Source organism: Coturnix japonica, chromosome 9, assembly GCF_001577835.2.
Source record: "Coturnix japonica isolate 7356 chromosome 9, Coturnix japonica 2.1, whole genome shotgun sequence".
NCBI lineage: Eukaryota > Metazoa > Chordata > Aves > Galliformes > Phasianidae > Coturnix > Coturnix japonica.
Window position 1 is genome coordinate 20,863,367 of NC_029524.1, and position 19,141 is coordinate 20,882,507.

General features: G+C 49.8%; 1 protein-coding gene and 1 long non-coding RNA gene across 4 annotated transcripts; one reads left to right on the plus strand and one right to left on the minus strand.

Moving 5' to 3' along the window:
- The first annotated feature begins 4,024 nt into the window (after nt 1-4,024).
- On the plus strand, nt 4,025-18,418 carry IGSF10 (immunoglobulin superfamily member 10). 3 transcript variants are annotated; one of them, XM_015872144.2, is made up of 6 exons: nt 4,025-4,782; nt 5,934-6,063; nt 6,719-7,109; nt 7,618-11,838; nt 12,458-13,349; nt 14,046-18,418. In XM_015872144.2, the coding sequence occupies exons 1-6, from the start codon at nt 4,592-4,594 to the stop codon at nt 15,952-15,954; spliced, it is 7,734 nt and encodes a 2,577-aa protein (XP_015727630.1). In that variant the 5' UTR covers nt 4,025-4,591; the 3' UTR covers nt 15,955-18,418. The 3 variants fall into 3 exon arrangements, with proteins under 3 accessions (XP_015727630.1, XP_032302501.1, XP_015727631.1); XM_032446610.1 differs by lacking the exon at nt 4,025-4,782 and having other exon boundaries at nt 5,874-6,063; XM_015872145.2 differs by lacking the exons at nt 4,025-4,782; nt 5,934-6,063; nt 6,719-7,109; nt 7,618-11,838 and having other exon boundaries at nt 11,955-13,349.
- Nucleotides 17,207-19,125, minus strand: LOC116653851. Its single transcript, XR_004308414.1, has 2 exons — nt 18,584-19,125; nt 17,207-17,443 (listed from the first exon to the last, which is right to left on the minus strand). It is a non-coding gene; the product is annotated as an uncharacterized LOC116653851 (long non-coding RNA).
- Between the last annotated feature and the right edge of the window lie 16 nt (nt 19,126-19,141).

Here is a 19,141-nt window from a genome sequence, read left to right on the forward strand (position 1 = left end):
CCAGCCCTTACCAAAGCCTTGTGATGCTTCTGTTAGCCGCTCTGTTTGTAACCTCTATTTCAGTCTAGAGAAAAAACTTTAAAGCTTGATTAAAGAAACTGATTTAGGGCTTAGGCTTCAATCCGATGCTTGAGTTCTCTTTGGTTCTGATCCTGGAAGTATTGTGGTCATGTCTCAAATCAGCAGTATTTGCTTTGACAAGTATGTTCAGACTACCTGAAGTCTTGTGGGGAGTACAGACCCTGTGAGCCCTGCTGAACTTTCCTTTCATGCCTAAGAACCTGCATTCACCCCACATTCCATCCAAATTTTCTTCACGACCTTTCAAGCACCACTTACTAAGTTTCTTCAGCACTCAGCCTCAGGAGTGGAGATCTGCATTTATCTGCACAGCACACTCACTGTGCTGCACTGTACGTAAGAGATGCTGATACTGGAGGCCTGACCTGGAGCATGTAAGGATGGGCTTAGGCAAGCTGAGAAACTAAAAACGCCTTACAGAAAGTGCAGCATTACCTTGTGCTTACAGCCCTGTCCTGGGATGGTGACCCAGCACTGGTTTCCTTATGAATGGGGGGCTGTGTTGTACAGCAGGGACTCACTCAGGCACAGCAGTACGTAGTGCTGCAGATGCAGACCAGCTGTTCTCTTATCACAGCGTTGTTTCAGCCTTCAAAATTTCTGGCAGATGTGACTGCCTCACATCACATCTTCAGGCCTTTCTACATGTAAATCACAGCAGAAGCCATAACCTTGTCAGGGGAAAGTAATTTCTGGTACAAGTAGAGGGTCTGGGAGTGGAGCGGTGTCTCAGCCCATTGCCCGCCATGTGTCAGCTGATGCTCTGGGCAGGTTCCCATTCCTCCTGCCTGACTGCTGCAGAAGAATGAGACAGTAGGCAGCCTTGTGCCCTGGGAAACCACTGCTCCACAGCACACTCAATTCTTGGGTAGATTTGAACATCATACCTTTCTGTGGGCTTTCCTTTTCCAACATGAGTTTAGAACAACATATTCCTAAAGCAGCTGACATGCTGCTTTGTCATTTAGTTTGTTTTGCTTGGGATTACTTCCATATTGAAGTAAACGGCAAGACAGTCCAGTTCTGAACAACAAGACACATGATCCAGAACCACACAGTGAATTGGCACCGAAGATACTGGAAGAATTTGGGCAGCAACAAACCATGAAAAGAAAAAAAATAAAGGCAGAATGTGAAAACATTTTGCAAATGGCCTTTAAGGAGACCTGAACAATGTGGAGAGATGGGACAGCAAAAGGTGGAGAGGAGTGAGGCAGAGTGGGAACGCTGTGGGATGTGGAGCTGTAGAATCTGCCTTTCCTCCTTCCTCGTGCAAATTAATCACGTTGTGTGGCAGGAATTGAACTGGGAGGAAAAAAACACAACTGGAATTGCACTCTAAGTTTGGTTTGTGTGACTTACTTTGAAAGCCCATCTCCAAAGCACTTCCTTCATTCCTCTCCCCAGCGCTACTGTTTACACTCAACCACAATTTCTTGCCAAAATAGAGTTTCAGTTAACAAAAGGCTCCCTTGACTCTCCCCAGTAATGAATTCCATCTAAAGAAATGGATTTGCCAGCAAAACAGAAAGATCAGCATGGGATTGTGGAACCATTGTACTTTTTGCAAGGCAGCCCCATTAAATCACAGCCACGTTATAATGGAAACTATTCCACATGTTCTTCAGCAACCTCATGGAAGAAGAACTTTGTGGGTTGCTGTAATCTAATACTGTGTTTCTGAGAAGCAGAGTAAGAGCTGGGCTCTAATTACAGCACACATAGTATGTCCATAAATGAATTCCCTTTTCTTAAAGCTTTGACACAGCACATCATGTATTTTACATACATGCATTCAATTTGCATGCAGATTTTCAAGTATGTTTTTTGGGTAAGGCTCTCAGAAGAAGCCTCACTCCTTCTTCTGCCACAGATTATAGAGACATACCAATCACCTGCACATCTTTGCAACAAGTTCTCACAGCATCAGAACATGTTGCACCAGAAGTCCTGACCTCAGTAACCCAGAAGAACAAAACAGCTCATGAAAGGAATTCAGCATCACCCTTCAGAGTGGAATTAAGCTTTAGCAGGATGTTAATTGTAACCTTGCAACCCTTTCCTTATCAGTCAGAGAAGCAGCACATGGTGGATGGGGCAGTGTGGTCTCGTGTTCCTCCTGGCCATCGAGGTATCACCTTGGAATGTCAGCAGTGAACACACCAGCGGTGCTCAGCGGAGCTGTGCTGTCATTCTGGAGGTGCCGGGCAGCACACGTAGCTGAGTGCATCCTGCCCAGTGCTCCCGTGCTGAATTGGATGAGACCACCTGTGTGTTCCATGAGGTTCACCACTGTCATGGTAACACAGGCTGCCATCACAGCACAGAGAGCTGTGAAGAGGTTCATACCAACTTCATGCGCTGGTTTTCCTCACAGAATGTTGATGCATTTGGCAAGATTAGTATTTATCTGATACAAACACTGATTCCATGAAAAAGCTCTGTGGCAATCGCTCTGGCTGAAAACGCTTGCCGCGTCCTGGTCACCAGGGTCAGTGTGTTTGAGGGCCATTTGGAAGCCGGGCGCCCACCCTCGGCTGCTCCTCGCAGCCTGCCTGGCAATGAGCAGCACCCAGCATCGCTCCGGCACCAGGAGGCACCGCTTCCTTCTGCGGCCGCTCCGTGCCTCGAGAACCGTCCGCGTCTGATCTGCTGAACCGACTGCAGGAAATCTGCACAGCAGCGGTGAGACATTACTGGGAATCGTTTGGGCAGATCCGTCCATGAACTTACACAGAAAACTGAATATTGACCTGCAAGAAAGTGGCAGCTGCCTGTAGTCGGCAGGAACCTATTTAGGGTGTCACTTTGTGACTCCTGGTGCATGTAGCACAGATGTTCCTTGGGTAAATATTTTGGTAGTTTAGTAACCGTATCAAATACAACCATCAGTAGCCTTTGTTCAGGCAGACAAACAGCAGGAGGTTTGTGTGACATCGGTAAGGTACTTGTTCTACAATTCTGGATGGAGTAGCAAAAGCGTAATGCAGACAGAAGTGCCTGAGAGATGGCTGAACCATCCATGTCTCACCAAAACTCAGCAGCTCTGTACTCTGCAAAGACAGAAATGATGTCGTGGTGGAGCAGATGAGACACCAGCTGCAGCAACAGCCAGCAGTGTGTTGCACGTCCCACCCGCTGACCTCAATGTAAATGGACTATAAAGCTGAACAGAGCCAAGGTGCCAAGGGGCTTTAGGCCATACTGGGGCAAACCGAGGGCTGGGAGAGAACATCCAACCCAGTGGGTTTTGCTGGTAGGAGGGATGGTGTTGGCAGATACCGACACTGAGAAAGACACTGGGAAAGGAGAAAGAGGCCACGGGCCCCGCAGTGCTGCCCTGAGATGGGTTTCCTCAAAGGTCCCAGCTCTTAACTCTGTGCAAGAAACTTCCTTTGGATCAGAGAGCTCACATTTACTCCGCGTAGCACAGACTGCATAAAGACGTAATCGCTCAGCAATAATTAAGGCACCTTTTAAAATGCAATTGTAAGGTCTCACAGCTCTTGAGCCACGCAGTGACGCCTTAACCTCCCCTAGCAGCCTTTGGACAGAAACACGCCGCCGATTAAATTTACCGCTGTTATAAACAGCATTCAGCAAAACGCGAGGAGCTGAAGTATCTGCCGAGGAACGTCGCTCCTCGAGGCTGCGGGGAGTTTGTAGCGGAGTTTGTAGCGTCACCGGCGGCCGCCGGGGGGGAAGCACGGGAGAGCGTTCTTTCCCTGATGCCAAATCTCAGCGGTGCCGTTCCTTCCTCGCGAAGGTGGCTGCGACGGGGAAACGCTCCGGCCGAGCCGTGGGGTTTCGCTGGCTCCGGAGCTCCCAGCGCTTCGAGCCCGGAGCCCCGACCCCCCTCCAGCAGGAGGAGGAGGCAGCGGGCCGGGCTGGGCCGGGCTGGGCTGGGCTGGGCTGGGCTGGGCTGATCGCTGCCGGCCCGGCCCCGAGGCAGCGCCCGCCTGGGCTCCGCTGGCGCAGGTAGGGGCAGCAGGACAGGTGCCGGCTCCGCTCCTCAGCACGGCTCGGAGGAGGCGAGTGGGGGAGGGAGGACTGCGGCTGTGCCGAGAGGGCTTTGAAATTAGTGACTGTTGTTTGGAGTAATTACTGGCACGAAAGGAGCTGACGTGTTCGTTCCCGAGGACAGATTGCTAGCAGATTTATAAGCGGCCGGGCAGCCCTGGGGGATCGGCGGCCAAACGCTCGGTTCCTACTTTTTCTCGGTCGCTACGTTACGACGTTACCTGTAAGCAACGGCGCGGGTTGCGCATCTCTCCCAGACAAAGGGCGTGCGGCCGCTTCTTCAGAACGACGCGCTTTATTTCGGCCATCCGAAACCCGAGAGCAGAACCGAGAGCTTCGACTGAGCCCGGCGGGCCGGTTATTGTCTGAAACTGCGAAGCTTCGTCAACAGAAGCGGCCCGGCACCGCTCCGAACGCCGCCGTTCCGTCCCGTGCAGGAACCCGTCCGCTCCCCGCGCCGTGACGGCCGCCCCGCAGCGGGTCCCGCACGATGGGCGCCCCGCGCCGCTGTTGGCTGCGGCCGCTGCTCGCCGCCTGCCTGGCCGCCCGCCTGGCCGCCCTGCCCGCCGCCTGCCCCCGTCTCTGCGCCTGCTACGGCCCCGCCGAGGTGCACTGCACCTTCCGCTACTTCACCGCCGTCCCGCCGCACATCGCTCCGGACGTGGAGCGCATCAACCTGGGGTACGTTCGGTCAGGGCGGTACTGCTGGCTGTTACCTTTCAGCGCCTTGCGAAGTAACATCTGAGAGTTCCCAGCTGTAGGACTAGGAACTAACCCAGGCGGGGAATGAAACTTAGGTGAATGGTTTGCATTGTTCAGAGGCGGCTGTAATGAGACAAGGAGAGGCAGAGAAGCGTGAGACCTCCAACATCGTGGGGAGCTTTGGGGGATGCGAGAATTTTTAAAAGTTTTGGATTAAAATAATTAATAATTTAATTTGGAATTAAATTATTCTTTTATGTTATCTGAATATCTTGCATCTGCAGCACTGAGCTCTGAAGGGGTCTGAAACAGATAATAAATTCTGGGAAAAGACAGCTCAGAGCTCCAGTGGGGCCAGAAGCACAACACAAGTGTTCAGATCTTCAATACGACTTCAGAATGTCACATAACACCATTTTCTACACTGTTATCTATCCAGCTTATGGGAAATAGCATTTATCTGAATATTTCAGCCTCCAAAATGATCCAGTTTAAGTGATCAGGAGGAGCAGGGAATGCTCCTCTGCTCATTACCAGAAGGCTTGGGAGCTGTGATGGCCATGTGAGAAGTGGATCAGGCCGTGTCAGCAAGGCAGTATTTGAGCAGAGGAAATGAAGGTCCAGAAGTGCACCTGGAAAGCAGAGGGTGGCAGGAAGGACAGCAGAGGACTGTGAGACCCTGCAGGGCTGCGGGCTCTGCAGCAGTCGGGGACAGCACAAGGAGGCAACACCCTCAGTGTGGGCTGTCCTCACACTGCAAAGGAAGCCTTGTCCAGGTCTTCTCCATGACAGTATGATGTAGAAAGGCAACACCGTATTGCAGCCCTCTGCCATCACGTGCCCGCCTTGCCCTGGTACCCTGCAGCCCCAAACTGGCATTCTTGTCTGCATGTTTCTGCAGTTATTCCCTACATCCACTTTGGATACAGCCTTCAGGAAGCCACCCTGGACAAGTTAACATACTGTGCTATGAAGAACATATGACATACACACAATTTCATTTTAGATGTCAGAAGTGCTGTCTCCCTTCACACATTTCAGAGAGTTTTCTTTTGGTTTTGGTTTGCTTGCTTTAAAACAAGACGCGTGGCTGTCTGACTCAGCTGGGTCTGGGATCCTGTTTGTTCCAGGTACAACAGCTTGCTCACACTGTCTGACACGGACTTCGCTGGCCTGGAGAAACTGGAGTTACTGATGCTGCACAGCAATGAGATAAATGCAATCCCTGATAAGGTGTTCAGGGATTTACACTCACTACAGGTAAGGAAGATGCATTGGGGATAACCCAGACTTAGCTTCCATTATGACCTTTAAGCAATCAACCAGACAGTAACACCAGTCTGTGGGAGCAGTCCAGGCACCTTCAGCCTTTTGGTTTCCTGTTCCTAATTGTACTGCATCTGCAGTCTTTAATTAACTTGTCACAGTCAGTATAGCACCCACCTATTTAGTATCTGTATTTGTCATCTAGATACTCATACAAGCAGAAGTAATAGAACAATTATTTATGACCAACCATTCCCAACCGATTCCATGACAAGTTAACTGTTACTCTCCAGTTAAGTTTCAATTCAGAGCTGTTGTTAATTATTACAGAGGAATAACACCATCATAGCTGTGATCATCTGTGACCATTAAGGGCCTGAGGTACTCAGAAAATGCAGTGCTGACTCAACTGCTTTAGAGCATGAGAGGTGAGGAGGGAGAGACAGAAAAGGTTCCATTAACCCTTGTGAAAGCTACTGCTGTGCCTGAGAGCTCAGCTGTTATCTCCTCACAACCACAAATAACTCCTCCTATGCTTTTTTCCCTTCCATTTGCCCTGCTGGTCAGTTGCAATACTTCACACCAGTGGTCACGGATCAGAACAGCCCAGGAGCCTTATAGCAATATAATGTTGCTTTTTCATCAACAGGTTTTAAAAATGAGTTACAACAAGGTCAGTGTACTTCAGCAAGATGCTTTCTATGGTCTGAAGAGCTTGGTCCGGTTGCACATGGACCACAATGTAATTGAATTTGTAAATCCCAACGTTTTCTATGGCCTCACATCACTGAGGCTGGTCCACTTGGAAGGAAATCTACTGAAGCAGCTCCATCCGGATACTTTTGTCACCTTGAGCTACCTCCAAATATTTAAAGTATCCTCCATAAAGCACTTACACCTGTCTGACAACGCACTGACTTTGCTACCACAAGAAATGTTTTCCTACTTGTCTGAGCTGGAGAGCATTTACCTTCATGGAAACCCATGGTCCTGTGACTGCAATCTACAGTGGATTGCAGAATGGGCCAAACAGAGGCCAGGTGAGTTGAAAGCTTTGCTTGTTCTTTTTAATCACCTTACAGCATCATCTTCTTCCTGATACCACCGTCCTTTATTTATTGTGACATACACTCCTCCTACGGAAGACTGGAAATGCAACAGCACCTGGTGTCTCTCTGGTTGCTTTAATGCTCTCACCATCTATATATCAGTCTTTCAGAGGTGTACTGGATGTGTTGTTATTTGTCCCACTCCCTTAGATTATCACAGCAGATTAACAGATGTAAAGCAGAAGCAGCTACATAAACTCATCACTTTTGTACATTCTGCCAGCGACCCATTTGTGAACAGCAGGCCATTACAGCACACCTTGTGAAGCTGATGTTTCATTTTGCACTCACTTCTATTATTCCTTATTTTTCCCCCTCTATTTAAAACATTATTCCCCAGCACCTGTTTTTGTTTTGTTTGTTTGTTTATCTCCTAAGAGTCCTGGTCCTAATACTGAAAACCGAATCACAAATGTAGCTGTGTTTTTCTTTCCTTCAGATGTCATTAAGTGCAAAAAAGACCGAAGTTCTGGTGCCCAGCAATGCCCAGTTTGTGCCAGCCCCAGGAACTGCAAAGGGAAGAACGTTGTGGGTATTCCTCCTGCAGCTCTAACCTGTGCTAAGCCAGTCATACGTCACACCCTGAAACTCAAAAACCTCACAGAGCCAGAGGATGGGGATTCCAGCTCTGTATCTCCCAAGGACTTCCTAGCTCCCATAGGGTCCATGGTTTTGAACATGACTGACCAAGGAGGAAATCGAGGTAACTTGTTTTGCAACATCCAGAAGCCAAAAGAAATGTCTCCAATCTCATTTGACAAAGAGGACAACGTCATAACACTCAACACATCATTCTCATCATTTCTCATGTGCGACATCACTTATGGACACATTCAGCAGCTGTGGAGCATACTGGCCCTGTACAGTAGTTCTCCCCTCAAACTCAAAAGGAGTGCCCTCATAACCGAAACATCTTTCATCACCTACCAATATAAGCAAATCTACTCTGAAAAAGATGAACTTTTTACCAATGTGGAGGCTGAACTCAGAGCTGAGCCATCGTGGCTAATGCAAAACAAAGTGGCACTGCAGCTTGACAGGACAGCAACTACACTTAGCACGCTGCACATCCAGTACTTCACTGATGCTCAGGTTACTTTGCCTGCTGTTGACCAAAAGAAAGTGGGAAATAACTGGACAATGATCCCCAGGGACAACAAAACACAAACAGAGCACACTGTTCTAGTTGGGGGCACAGTACAACTGGACTGCCAAGCGATCGGGGAGCCAGCTCCTGCAATAGAGTGGATATTGGCCGACGGAAGCAAAGTCAGAGCCCCTTATGTCAGTGAGGATGGCAGAATTATAGTAGTAGAGTCTGGGACATTCACATTACGAACAGCTGATACATTTGACACTGGGCTCTATCACTGCATAGGCACAAATTATAATGATGCAGATATCCTCACGTTTAGAATCACTGTGGTTGATCCTTACGTGGAACACAGCAGTGTAAATGGGGCCCAACTTTCCACAACAGTTGGCAGCATTCTGGACCTTCCCTGTACCTCCACCGCAGTTCCAGATGCTGCCATTAGCTGGGTGTTACCTGAGCACATGGTCCTTCACCATTCCTTAGGAAACAAACACATTTTTGACAACGGTACCTTAAGAATACAGGGGGTAACAGAGCGAGACAGCGGCTACTTCAGATGTGTTGCAGCCAGCCAGTATGGTGTTGATCTTTTGATTTTCCAAGTGCTGGTCAGAGAGGACAAAAGCACCCCACAGAAGGTGCCTGTAGCTGCAGGAGAGTGGGAAGAGAGTGATGGTTCTGGTGATGCACTGCTGCCTCCAGCTAGAGGAAAGCAGAATTCCTCTGCTGCCCTGCTGACCTGGACGGGTCAGGAGCCCACAGCCCCAGCACGCAGACAGCAGGGCACACACAGCACCCGTACAGGCAGCGGCCGCAGGAGAATGCCATCCCATCTGCACAGGGACAAAGCCAGCAGGAGGCTCAGGGGGCACCGAAGGCACTTTGGCTCTTCAGCCAAGAAAGCCAACCCCCAGCGCTGGGCAGCCTTTCTGGAAAAAGCAAAGAGGAACCCACCTGGGATAGAAAAACAAGAAGTAGAAACAAACCCGCCTGTTCAGGTCCGTGAGTTCTCAAGGGAGCCTGTGGATGAGGAGGAAACATCTGGTGAACCCATCTCTCCAGAACAAGAGTTCATGATAGCAGTAACAGAGAGGACAGTAACAGAGAGGGCCACCGCGTCTCCCCTGGGGAGCACAGAGGGAAGCTCAACCCCTGCAGGGGCTGGGACCCCCCCACCCACTCCCTTCCCACATCCCAGCCCATCCGCCAGCCCCACACCAGCAGATCCAAACCCTATGGCCACAACCTCAGACTCATTGGAAAGACCCAGTTTAAGCCAAACACCAGCAAATGTTGGGAAACAATCGGCGGCAGCAGAGGGAGCAAGCAGAGCATCTGCACTCATCAGGGCTCAGCAAAGATCAGCATCTCCTGGAGAACATAACAGTGGGCATTTAAAGGCTGTATCTGTGACAGCCATGAGGAGTGTTACAGACAGCAGCACACCTGCCACTTCCCAAAATGCAGTGGGTGAGATGCGTGGTTTTACAGAGGTCACTGATAAGATTTCCACCAAAACAGGTGGTCAGGCACCTGCAGAAACAGTCAGTGAGCCAAACCCTGAGTTCGGTCACATTTACTTCCACAGTGCTCAGAAACCTGCAACTCCTGCACTATCACTGGGCCTAAACATCGTTACTCATCAGCACACTCAAACCATTTGGGATGTGACAACTCACACACCTCGGGCCCAACAGCAACATGGGAGAAGGAGGAAAATTTCTGGTAGGAGAAGAATGGTCAGGCCAGGACGCCTCCTGAGTATGAGAGGGCACAGGCGCAATTCAGGGAAACAGGGCTCTGCCAGAGGGAGAACAGCTACTGCTCCAGCTGTCCTGCTGAGTTCAACACACAGCCCCAACTTACCTGCCTTAAGCAACTCACACAGCAGCATCAACCTGCTCAGCCCAGAAGTACCTCTGCCCTCCCCCTCTACTACAAATACACCCTCAGAGCACCCAGCAGGCACAGCTCAGAGCACAGCATTCCTCATGGAAGAGAACAGTGCACCCACTGCAAGGCAAGGAGCCACTTCCACAGCAGTGCCTGTCAGTACCCAAAGCACTGGAGATGCTGCCCAGCAGGAAGCAGAGAGCAGAGCTCCACGTCACAGCAGCACTTACAGAGCACAGCCTGATAGCAGCAGACTGCCAACAACTGCAACCCGCACAGCTCACTCTGCAGAAATCACACAAATGATGAGCACAAGGACTGCTTCTGCCCCACAATCTTTCTTCTCCAGGTCTTCATCCAAAGATACCCTGGGAGGGGCAATTACAAGAGCATTTCTCTTTGGAAATGACCCACAAAAGGAGGCGCTGAGGACAGATGCATTTCCACCAACAGAGGTATCAGCCTTGTTTCCTAAAACTACAGTAGCAGCATCAAGGCCCCACGTCTCTCCTTTGCCCTTCACACCCATCTCATCGGGTGTCAATCACAGAGCTGGATTCCCATCTTTAGGCAAACCCCCTTACAGCAGCAATACGTCAGAGAAGCCCCCTGCCTGCAGCCCTGCAGTGAGCACAGCTGGAAGAATGGGCAGAGAGAGTCTGAAGCCAACAACTACAGCTCCTACAGCTCGTCAAACCAACGCCAAAATGACAAGTAAATTGTTCAGAACAGGAAGAAGGAGAAGTCAGAGGAGGAGGCGGCCCCCTAAACCAGCTCCTTCACAAAGCCCAGCCATTGGCACCCACACTACATCAGACACAGCCTCAGCAACCACAGCTGCTGTCAGCCTGCCAGCTGCACCCACAAGGCACACATCTGCAGCAGCGGTGTCCGACAGCCCACCTGCAGGCTGGGTCACAGCTCTATGGGCTCTCGTCCCACCTGGCACAGCACAGCACAGGCACACGGCAGCCCCACAGACAGAAGCAGCACCCAGCATAGGGGTGAGCACCCCCGTTATGTCACTGCTGCCCCACAGCACTCCGCCACAAACACCCACTGCAATGAACCCAACCCTAGCGCCGCCCTCGGAGCCTCTCGGTGCCACACATGCGCATCCTGCTGCAGTCAGTGCTGCAGCACACTCAGAACCCACTTGGCAACTCAAAGCCTTCACCCCGGCAGCTGAGCAGCCAAATCTGGGGACAGATGAGGAGGCGATGCAGGGTGGCCCCGTGGCACAGCCCACAGCCCCAGGCAGCACCAAGCCGAGCAGCAGAGCTCTGGGCACTGCAGTGCCCCAAGCCCAGCATCCCACTCCAGCACTGCCCATGTGGGGAATCAGTGCTGGGCTGCCATCTGCAGAATGGGGAGGCAAAACCTTAACAGCCAACACACCAACTATGCCAACACTGCGGCAGGTGGCTGCTCCACATGCACACCTGTGGGGCAGCTCTGCCTATGGCTGGTCCGACCAGAAACAGCATCATGAAAGCATCACAAGCATCCCTCCATCCTTGTTCTCTTTAAGCAGAAACTATTTCACAAAGCCCAGAATAACTGGAGGAAAATTAGCTGCCTTTACTGTGCTGGCCAACTCAGATGCTTTCATTCCGTGTGAAGCTACAGGCAACCCCCAGCCAACAATAGAGTGGACCAAGATCTCCCCAGGTAAGCTCGGCAGCAGCTCTGTTCCGGTGGTCTGGCAGGAGGTTGCAGTCAGTAGCGCTAGTGTAGGAGTTCTGAGAAGGACCAGTTATGGTGCAAACTAAGAAACAGTGAGAAAAATGACATCCCAGCATGTCTGGTGGAATGTCTTAATATCGACTACAAATCAGTTGCTAAGGGAAATTTTAAATATGTGCATATGTAAACATTAACTCTGTGCTTACTGTGAGAAGATTAAAGCTCTTCTCACATGTCACCTGCTGCTTCAGAACAATCTGACAAACTATCATCTGTCAAAACAAACCATGAAATCAAGTTACTGCAATGCTAAAACACTGATGAATTTGCAACGCTCACACACAGCTGAGCCCAAGTACTTCTGACTACACAAATCCTTACCTGCTGTTCCCAAGCCTTGACTCTACTGAGGAGCCAGGTTCTGGTTTTCTTTTGAAGCTTTTCCACTGCATATGCAAGATTTACTATTTCTCCCTTTCTTACCCCCACTCTCTCGGGTATTTAGGCAGAGTAGACCAGGATAAGGAAAGAATATACAGGGGCACAGCAAAATGAGGTGGGATGGAGAGGTCTGACACCTCGCTGTTGTCCCTCCCTCCCGCAGAGACCGATGCCCCAGCGAGTGGCAGCAGGTGGATGGTGCTGCCCAACGGCACACTTGCCATTGCACAGGCAGCCCTGCAGGACGGCGGGCAGTACCGCTGCACTGCCACCAACGCTCTGGGCACAGCACAACTCCTGGCCACACTGGCTGTGGTTGCCTACCCACCCCGCATCGCAGGCGGCACACGGCTCCTCACTGCCCATGCCGGGGTGCCCGTAACCATGAGGTGTCCGGCTGAGGGCAGACCTCCTCCCTCCATCTCATGGGTTCTGGCCAATGAAACGCACATCTCCAGCTCTTCCCAGGGAAATCAGAAAGTTCTCGTGTGGCCAGATGGCACCTTAATGATCAAGGATGTCACGGTTTACGACAGAGGCCTCTACACGTGCACGGCCACAAACCCAGCAGGCACCGACACGCTGACTGTCAAGCTGCAGGTCATCGCAGCACCTCCCATCATCCTGGAGGAAAAGAGACAGCAGATCACAGCTATGGCAGGGCAAGACCTGAACCTCCCTTGCACTGCAGAAGGGAACCCTCAGCCCCACGTCCACTGGGTCCTTGCTAAAGGGACGGTGGTGAAGCCCCTGCAGTTTGTGAACACCAGGGTGCTGATGCTCCCCAATGGCACCCTGCGGCTCAGCAGCATCGCGCCCACTGACAGCGGCAACTACGAGTGCATTGCCACAAGCTCAACAGGCTCGGAACGCCGTGTGGTGATTCTCACCGTGCCGCACCGGGACACACTGCCAAGGATAGCTGCTGCCTCCCAGGGCACCACTCAGCTCAGTTTTGGGGATAAACTGCTGCTGAACTGCACAGCCACGGGAGAGCCCCAGCCCAGGATAATCTGGAGGCTGCCATCCAAAGCGGTCGTAGACCAGTGGCACAGGTAGGAGCCTGTTTTCTTCCCCAGCTCTTGGAAAATTCACATGCTTGTATCTCCAGTGCTGGTGTGAGGGAGTGAAACATCACTGGAACAATCCATTATGAGCTAAATTCACTTCTGAACACACCTCTGTAGTACTAACAGCAGCAATCTCCTCACTGAAATCATGGTAGAGTAAATGGCAGCACATTCTGACACCAGTGATGTTCTCAGCTCCTGCTGCCTGCAGGCCCGAGCTGAATGCAGGGACAACAAAGCATCATTAGCAATGATGTAAAGAAATACTGTGTGAATCAGCTCGGGCTCACTGTAGGCATTTAGAGACACCCAAAGGTCCCAGCCCCATTATGTGTTTCTTTCATCCACTGCAGGCACCCAGATTTGATTTACCACCATTTACATCCCAGCATTGTGGGAAAAGAGCCTTGGCATTTTCAGTAAAGGAAAGAAGTCTAGGAAAACGGGCTGGAAAATGAACATAGTGCCTTTAAATTTTTGCTTAAAGTAGTCAGATATCTAACACAGAATATATATCATGAGGATTTTTTAATTTATGAAATAGAACTTTAAACTAGGAGATCAAGGATGAAAGCTCACTCCATACTTAACGAGTTAATACTGTAAGCCACTTCCAGCACTTGGGATTCACCTTCAGCACTTTGTTCCATAATTCTTCTCCTCTTTCTCCCCCCAAAACAGAATGGGAAGTCGAATCCATGTGTACCCCAATGGATCCCTGGTGATTGAGGCAGTTACTGAAAAGGATGCAGGGGACTATTTGTGCGTCGCAAGAAACAAACTTGGAGATGATCTGATACTGATGAAAGTCAGCATCACAATGAAACCAGCCAAGATTGACCACAAACAGTATTTCAAGAAACTGGTACCCTATGGAAAAGATTTCCAGGTGGACTGCAAGGCCTCTGGGTCACCTGCACCAGAAATATCCTGGAGTTTGCCAGACGGGACGGTGATCAACAACGTGATGCAGGCAGATGACAGTGGACACAGGTCTCGCAGATACGTCCTCTTTGACAATGGAACGCTGTATCTCAACAGAGCTGGAGCAACAGAGGAGGGAGATTACACCTGCTACGCTCAGAACACTCTGGGGAGAGATGAAATGAAAGTACACATCACAGTGGTCACAGCAGCCCCTCAGATAAAGCACAGTTACAAGACGTACATTAAAGTGAAAGCGGGGGACACAGCGCTGATGGACTGTGAAGCTGCTGGGGAACCTAAGCCGAAAATATTCTGGTTGCTGCCTTCCAGCGACATGATCTCCTCTTCCACAGACAGGCACCTCCTGCACGCTAACGGCTCCCTGTCAGTCCACCGAGCCAAACTGCTGGACGCTGGCGAGTATATGTGTGTTGCTCGGAATGCTGGAGGGGATGATACAAAGTTGTATAAACTGCATGTTGATGCTAAGCCACCTATCATAAATGGTTTATACACAAACAGAACAATCATTAAAGTGACGGCAGTGAGGCACTCAAAGAAACAAATTGACTGCAGGGCAGAAGGGACACCTCCCCCCCAGATCATGTGGATCATGCCTGATAACATCTTCCTGACAGCCCCGTACTACGGCAGCAGGATCATCATACACAGAAATGGAACACTCGAAATCCGGAACTTGAGGCCTTCCGACACTGCAGATTTTATCTGTGTGGCACGGAACGACTGGGGAGAGAGCATGCTGGTGGTGCAGCTGGAGGTACTGGAAATGCTAAGGAGACCCATGTTTAAAAATCCATTCAATGAAAAGATAATAGCAATACCTGGAAAAACAACCACACTGAACTGCTCTGTGGATGGAAATCCTCCACCTGAAGTAAGCTGGATGCTGCCCAATGGCACATGGATCTCCAAGGGGGCCAGGATGTCCGAGTTCCTCCTGGGAAGCAATGGAACCCTCACCATCCTCAATTCCAGTAGAGACAAAGCAGGGAAGTATCGCTGTGCAGCCAAGAACCAAGTTGGCTATATTGAAAAGCTGATTGTCCTAGAAGTTGCTCAGAAGCCCACCATCCTCATTCACCCCAAGGGGCCAGTGAGGGGCATCAGCGGGGAATCGTTATCACTTCACTGCCTGTCCGATGGCAACCCCAAGCCCAGCACAGCGTGGACTCTCCCAGGTGGCCAGGTGCTGGACCGACCTCAGATCAACAGCAGACACATTCTGCTGGAAAATGGCACACTGGTTATACGAGCAGCTACCATTCATGACAGAGGGCATTACGTGTGTAAGGCCCATAACCCTGCCGGAGATTTGTCTATAACCATTCCTGTCACCATCATAGCCTATCCTCCAAGGATTACAAACAGACCCCCACAGACCATACATACGATGCCTGGTGCAGCAGTTCAGCTCAGCTGCACAGCGCTTGGAATACCAAAGCCAGAAATTACATGGGAATTGCCTGACCACTCCACGCTTTCTACAGGTAAACACGGCCGAGCACCTGGCAGTGAATTGCTGCATCCCCAGGGGACTCTGCTCATCCGGAACCCCCAGCCATCAGACTCTGGAACATACAAGTGCACAGCAAAGAACCATCTTGGCAGTGATTTCACAGTCACATACATTCATGTCATTTGAAATAAGAAATACAGAATGAAAGATTGGTAGCAAAGCCTACAGCTGGACTGAATTTATTCTTGGAATAAGTTTAAGCAAAGGCAGCCAAAGGCACAGAAGTGCCTAAATACATTTACAGGGTTCAGACTGCAATGATCACACAAAAAAGAAAAAGGACTTGGGGAAAATTAAATCTATTATTACTATCCAGCATTGATTCAGCGATCAAAGGGACCTACATAAAACTGAACTTGAGGCACTCTTGCCGTGCCAGCAAACTTGGAATATGAAATGAAATTACTTTCTAGAAATATACCTAGAGAACTTCCATACAGGATTGATGTTTTCTTATTAGATTAATGACGTTCACCTTGCGCGGCTATCAGAAGCAGGGCTCAGAAGGCAAGAGTGTCCCAGGACCAAAGAGCAGATTTTGTTGCGATGCAGATTAGATTCTTCACATCCTAGATTATTTGGTGTGTTTTTTAAATAAACATTCCCTGTGAAGCCAGCAGGACAGGCCGCCCCGCAGGCTTTTGTGCAGAGCACTGGGAGGATGCATTCAGGAGAATTGGGGCTTTAGTCCCGGTTGGCATCATTTTTTCCAGTTGTCACAAAATTTCTTCTATAGATTTCTCGCTTAGAAAACAATTACGTCAGGCTGCATGTCAACTGAGAATTTTGCTTTCTCAGTGCACTGGGTAGGTCTAAGGAGGGACCTTCTGCCTTCAGAACAGATGGGAATGGCTACACATGCATTCCGCACAACCGAGTGGTGAACTGGACTGGTCAAATAACTATCAATCAGTAATGACAGCTCCAAGTGTCTCACTCACATTCTTCCAAAGAGTGTTAACACCAGGACAGAAGGGCCAGGAGAGCCTTTCCCCCTAAACTCACCAAGTGGGGACACACGAGTGCCATGGAGGGGGACCACACTGCCCTGCGGCAGCTGTAGAGCAGAGCAGGGACTGCTGCTGGTGAGAGCACTCCCTTACCATTACAGGAAGCCTGACAGACATGTGGGGAGCCCAGGGTCACCACCCCCATCTCACCACGTCTAGCTCTTCACATCTTTTAAAATAACAACAAAGTTCAAGTATCTCCTCTGGGATAAAACATCCATCTCTCATAAGAACACTCTGCAATGAAACTCCTCAGTGCCATGCAGCATCCAAACCTCCTGCGGTAACACCCCTCAGCTGATTAACACACAAAGTTCTCATGAGTGAGAAAGTACACAAATGCCAAGAGCTACATGCAGATTCTGTCATCATTTAACCACATAATGATTGAGTTGGGGATTTATTTCACTTATTTGTTCACTTAAGACTTTATACTCAGCTGACGTGACCATTTCTGAGCATCAGCTGCACATGGTTTGCTGTGTGCTTCCTTCAGCAGATGGATGGAGTGACCACACAGGTTACACCAGTCTCACCCATCAGTGTCTGTGACTGCTTTAACTACTATGAAGAGCGGTACACTCCCACCAGGGGTAAGTAAATCCCTGTAAAAAAAAAAAAAGAACAAACTGAAATAACTTTTATGCAAGTTAGACTTATCTGATTATTTTAAAAGACAACCAGAATCTATAGAACTTTAACTGTTTTATGGGATTAAATCTTACAAATGGGATAACATGAGGCAAATGTAACAGTTTACAGCTCGAACAACTGCTGCTGACAATATAGAAGTTATGATTAGCACAAAGTTTCTAACTTCCTGGCCAACCCAGAAACATGAAGGAGAACATTGTGGTATTACTTACAGAGCTTCCGTGCAGCTCTCATTTCCGCAGTTACTCTTCATTCACACAGAACCAACATCACACCACTGAAGCTCGGCCAGAAATGAAGCATCTAGCCCAGAATTTTGAACAGCCAACGTACAAAGCCAGTAAAAGACACACAGATAACAGAGCAGCCCCTGCAGGGCCACTGCAGTGTGTGTGGATGGCAGTTCCCAGAGTGGCAGAAAGGACTTTTTCAGCCCCTGCTTGTGAAACCCAGCGTGGGATTTCCTCACTGAGCACCAAGAGCCAAACAGAGCGCCTTCCAGCCGGCTGCACGGTGCATGCCCAGCCCTCCGAGGATCACCGGACATTCAAAAGACCACATATGAAGAAACACAGCTACTTTCAGTCGGTTTATTAACATTACATTGTGGCTTTCAATATAAACGTTAAGAAGTTCTAATACAAGCGATAAACCCACTTCAGCACCTTCTTACCACAATGAGAGCGAGAGAGTCGGTACTCTAAACGACTTTATAAAGTGCGTGTGAAAATTACAGTCAAATAAACACAATTCAAATCAATGCTCGTTCTACCACCAAACAGAGGTGAGCATCTTGATGAACAAATCAGCTGTTACGCCCAGGCCAGGAGCGCCCCTGGGTTCAGCAGTTTGGTCCAGCGCGGTTCATTAAAAAAATAATAATAATAACAAAGGAATGTTTCCCACGAATAAACAAACAGACCTGGCGTTCTTTGTTCTCTTTGAAAAGAATGGGACCTAAAAAGCACCAGATTCATAAAATCTGCGATAACTTTCTTCAGATAGGTCCACAAGTCCTTACATTTAAACCTAATTAAAAGCAAAGGAACTCAGCCCCCCTCCCCCCAAGAACCACCTCGTTACATACTCACATCAACTGCAGCACAAAAAATAATTACTGAAATAATCAGAGAAGGAAACGAAGGTTTGCTTTCTAGCAGTAAGTAGTGCATTGGATTTTGAATGTTCTGTTCTTCAGTGCAAACGGAACGCGCCGCCTCCTTCCCACCTTTTGAGTCAGAAGTGCGAAGGATGCCCGTACTGGTTCACTGCCTGCGGTTGGTTGCCTGGTGACAAAGCAAAGGGAATGTGCTGGATGCAGTGCAGAGCACCAAATGCCTTCAATTCACAGCATGGCAGCAAAGCACCGTCAGTCGCTCCCACACGCAGCAGCTGAGGTGAGTGGTGGGGCAGCAGTGCAGCAATGTGGGGCAGCAGTGTGGGGCAGCCGGCCCCTCCTGCCATGGCCCTCTGCAACCCACAGACCCCAGGCATGTGCTGGCAGCAGCACGGTGCTGTGACACAGCTGCTGGGTGCAGGGCCCGCTGCCAGCCCCTCGCTGCTCTTACGTGGTGCTACCTCCACATCCCATTACCCCCCTACCCCACACACACACAGCTGCACTCACTGGAAAGCTGCTGTTGAAGCTG

Bases quoted from the DNA above. Each gene is read 5' to 3' on its own strand.
- IGSF10 (XM_015872144.2), top strand. From the start codon at position 4,592: ATGGGCGCCCCGCGCCGCTGTTGGCTGCGGCCGCTGCTCGCCGCCTGC. The intron at 7,110-7,617 runs GTGAGTTGAAAG...TCTTTCCTTCAG, and splicing joins ATGGGCCAAACAGAGGCCAG to ATGTCATTAAGTGCAAAAAA. The intron at 11,839-12,457 runs GTAAGCTCGGCA...TCCCTCCCGCAG, and splicing joins GTGGACCAAGATCTCCCCAG to AGACCGATGCCCCAGCGAGT.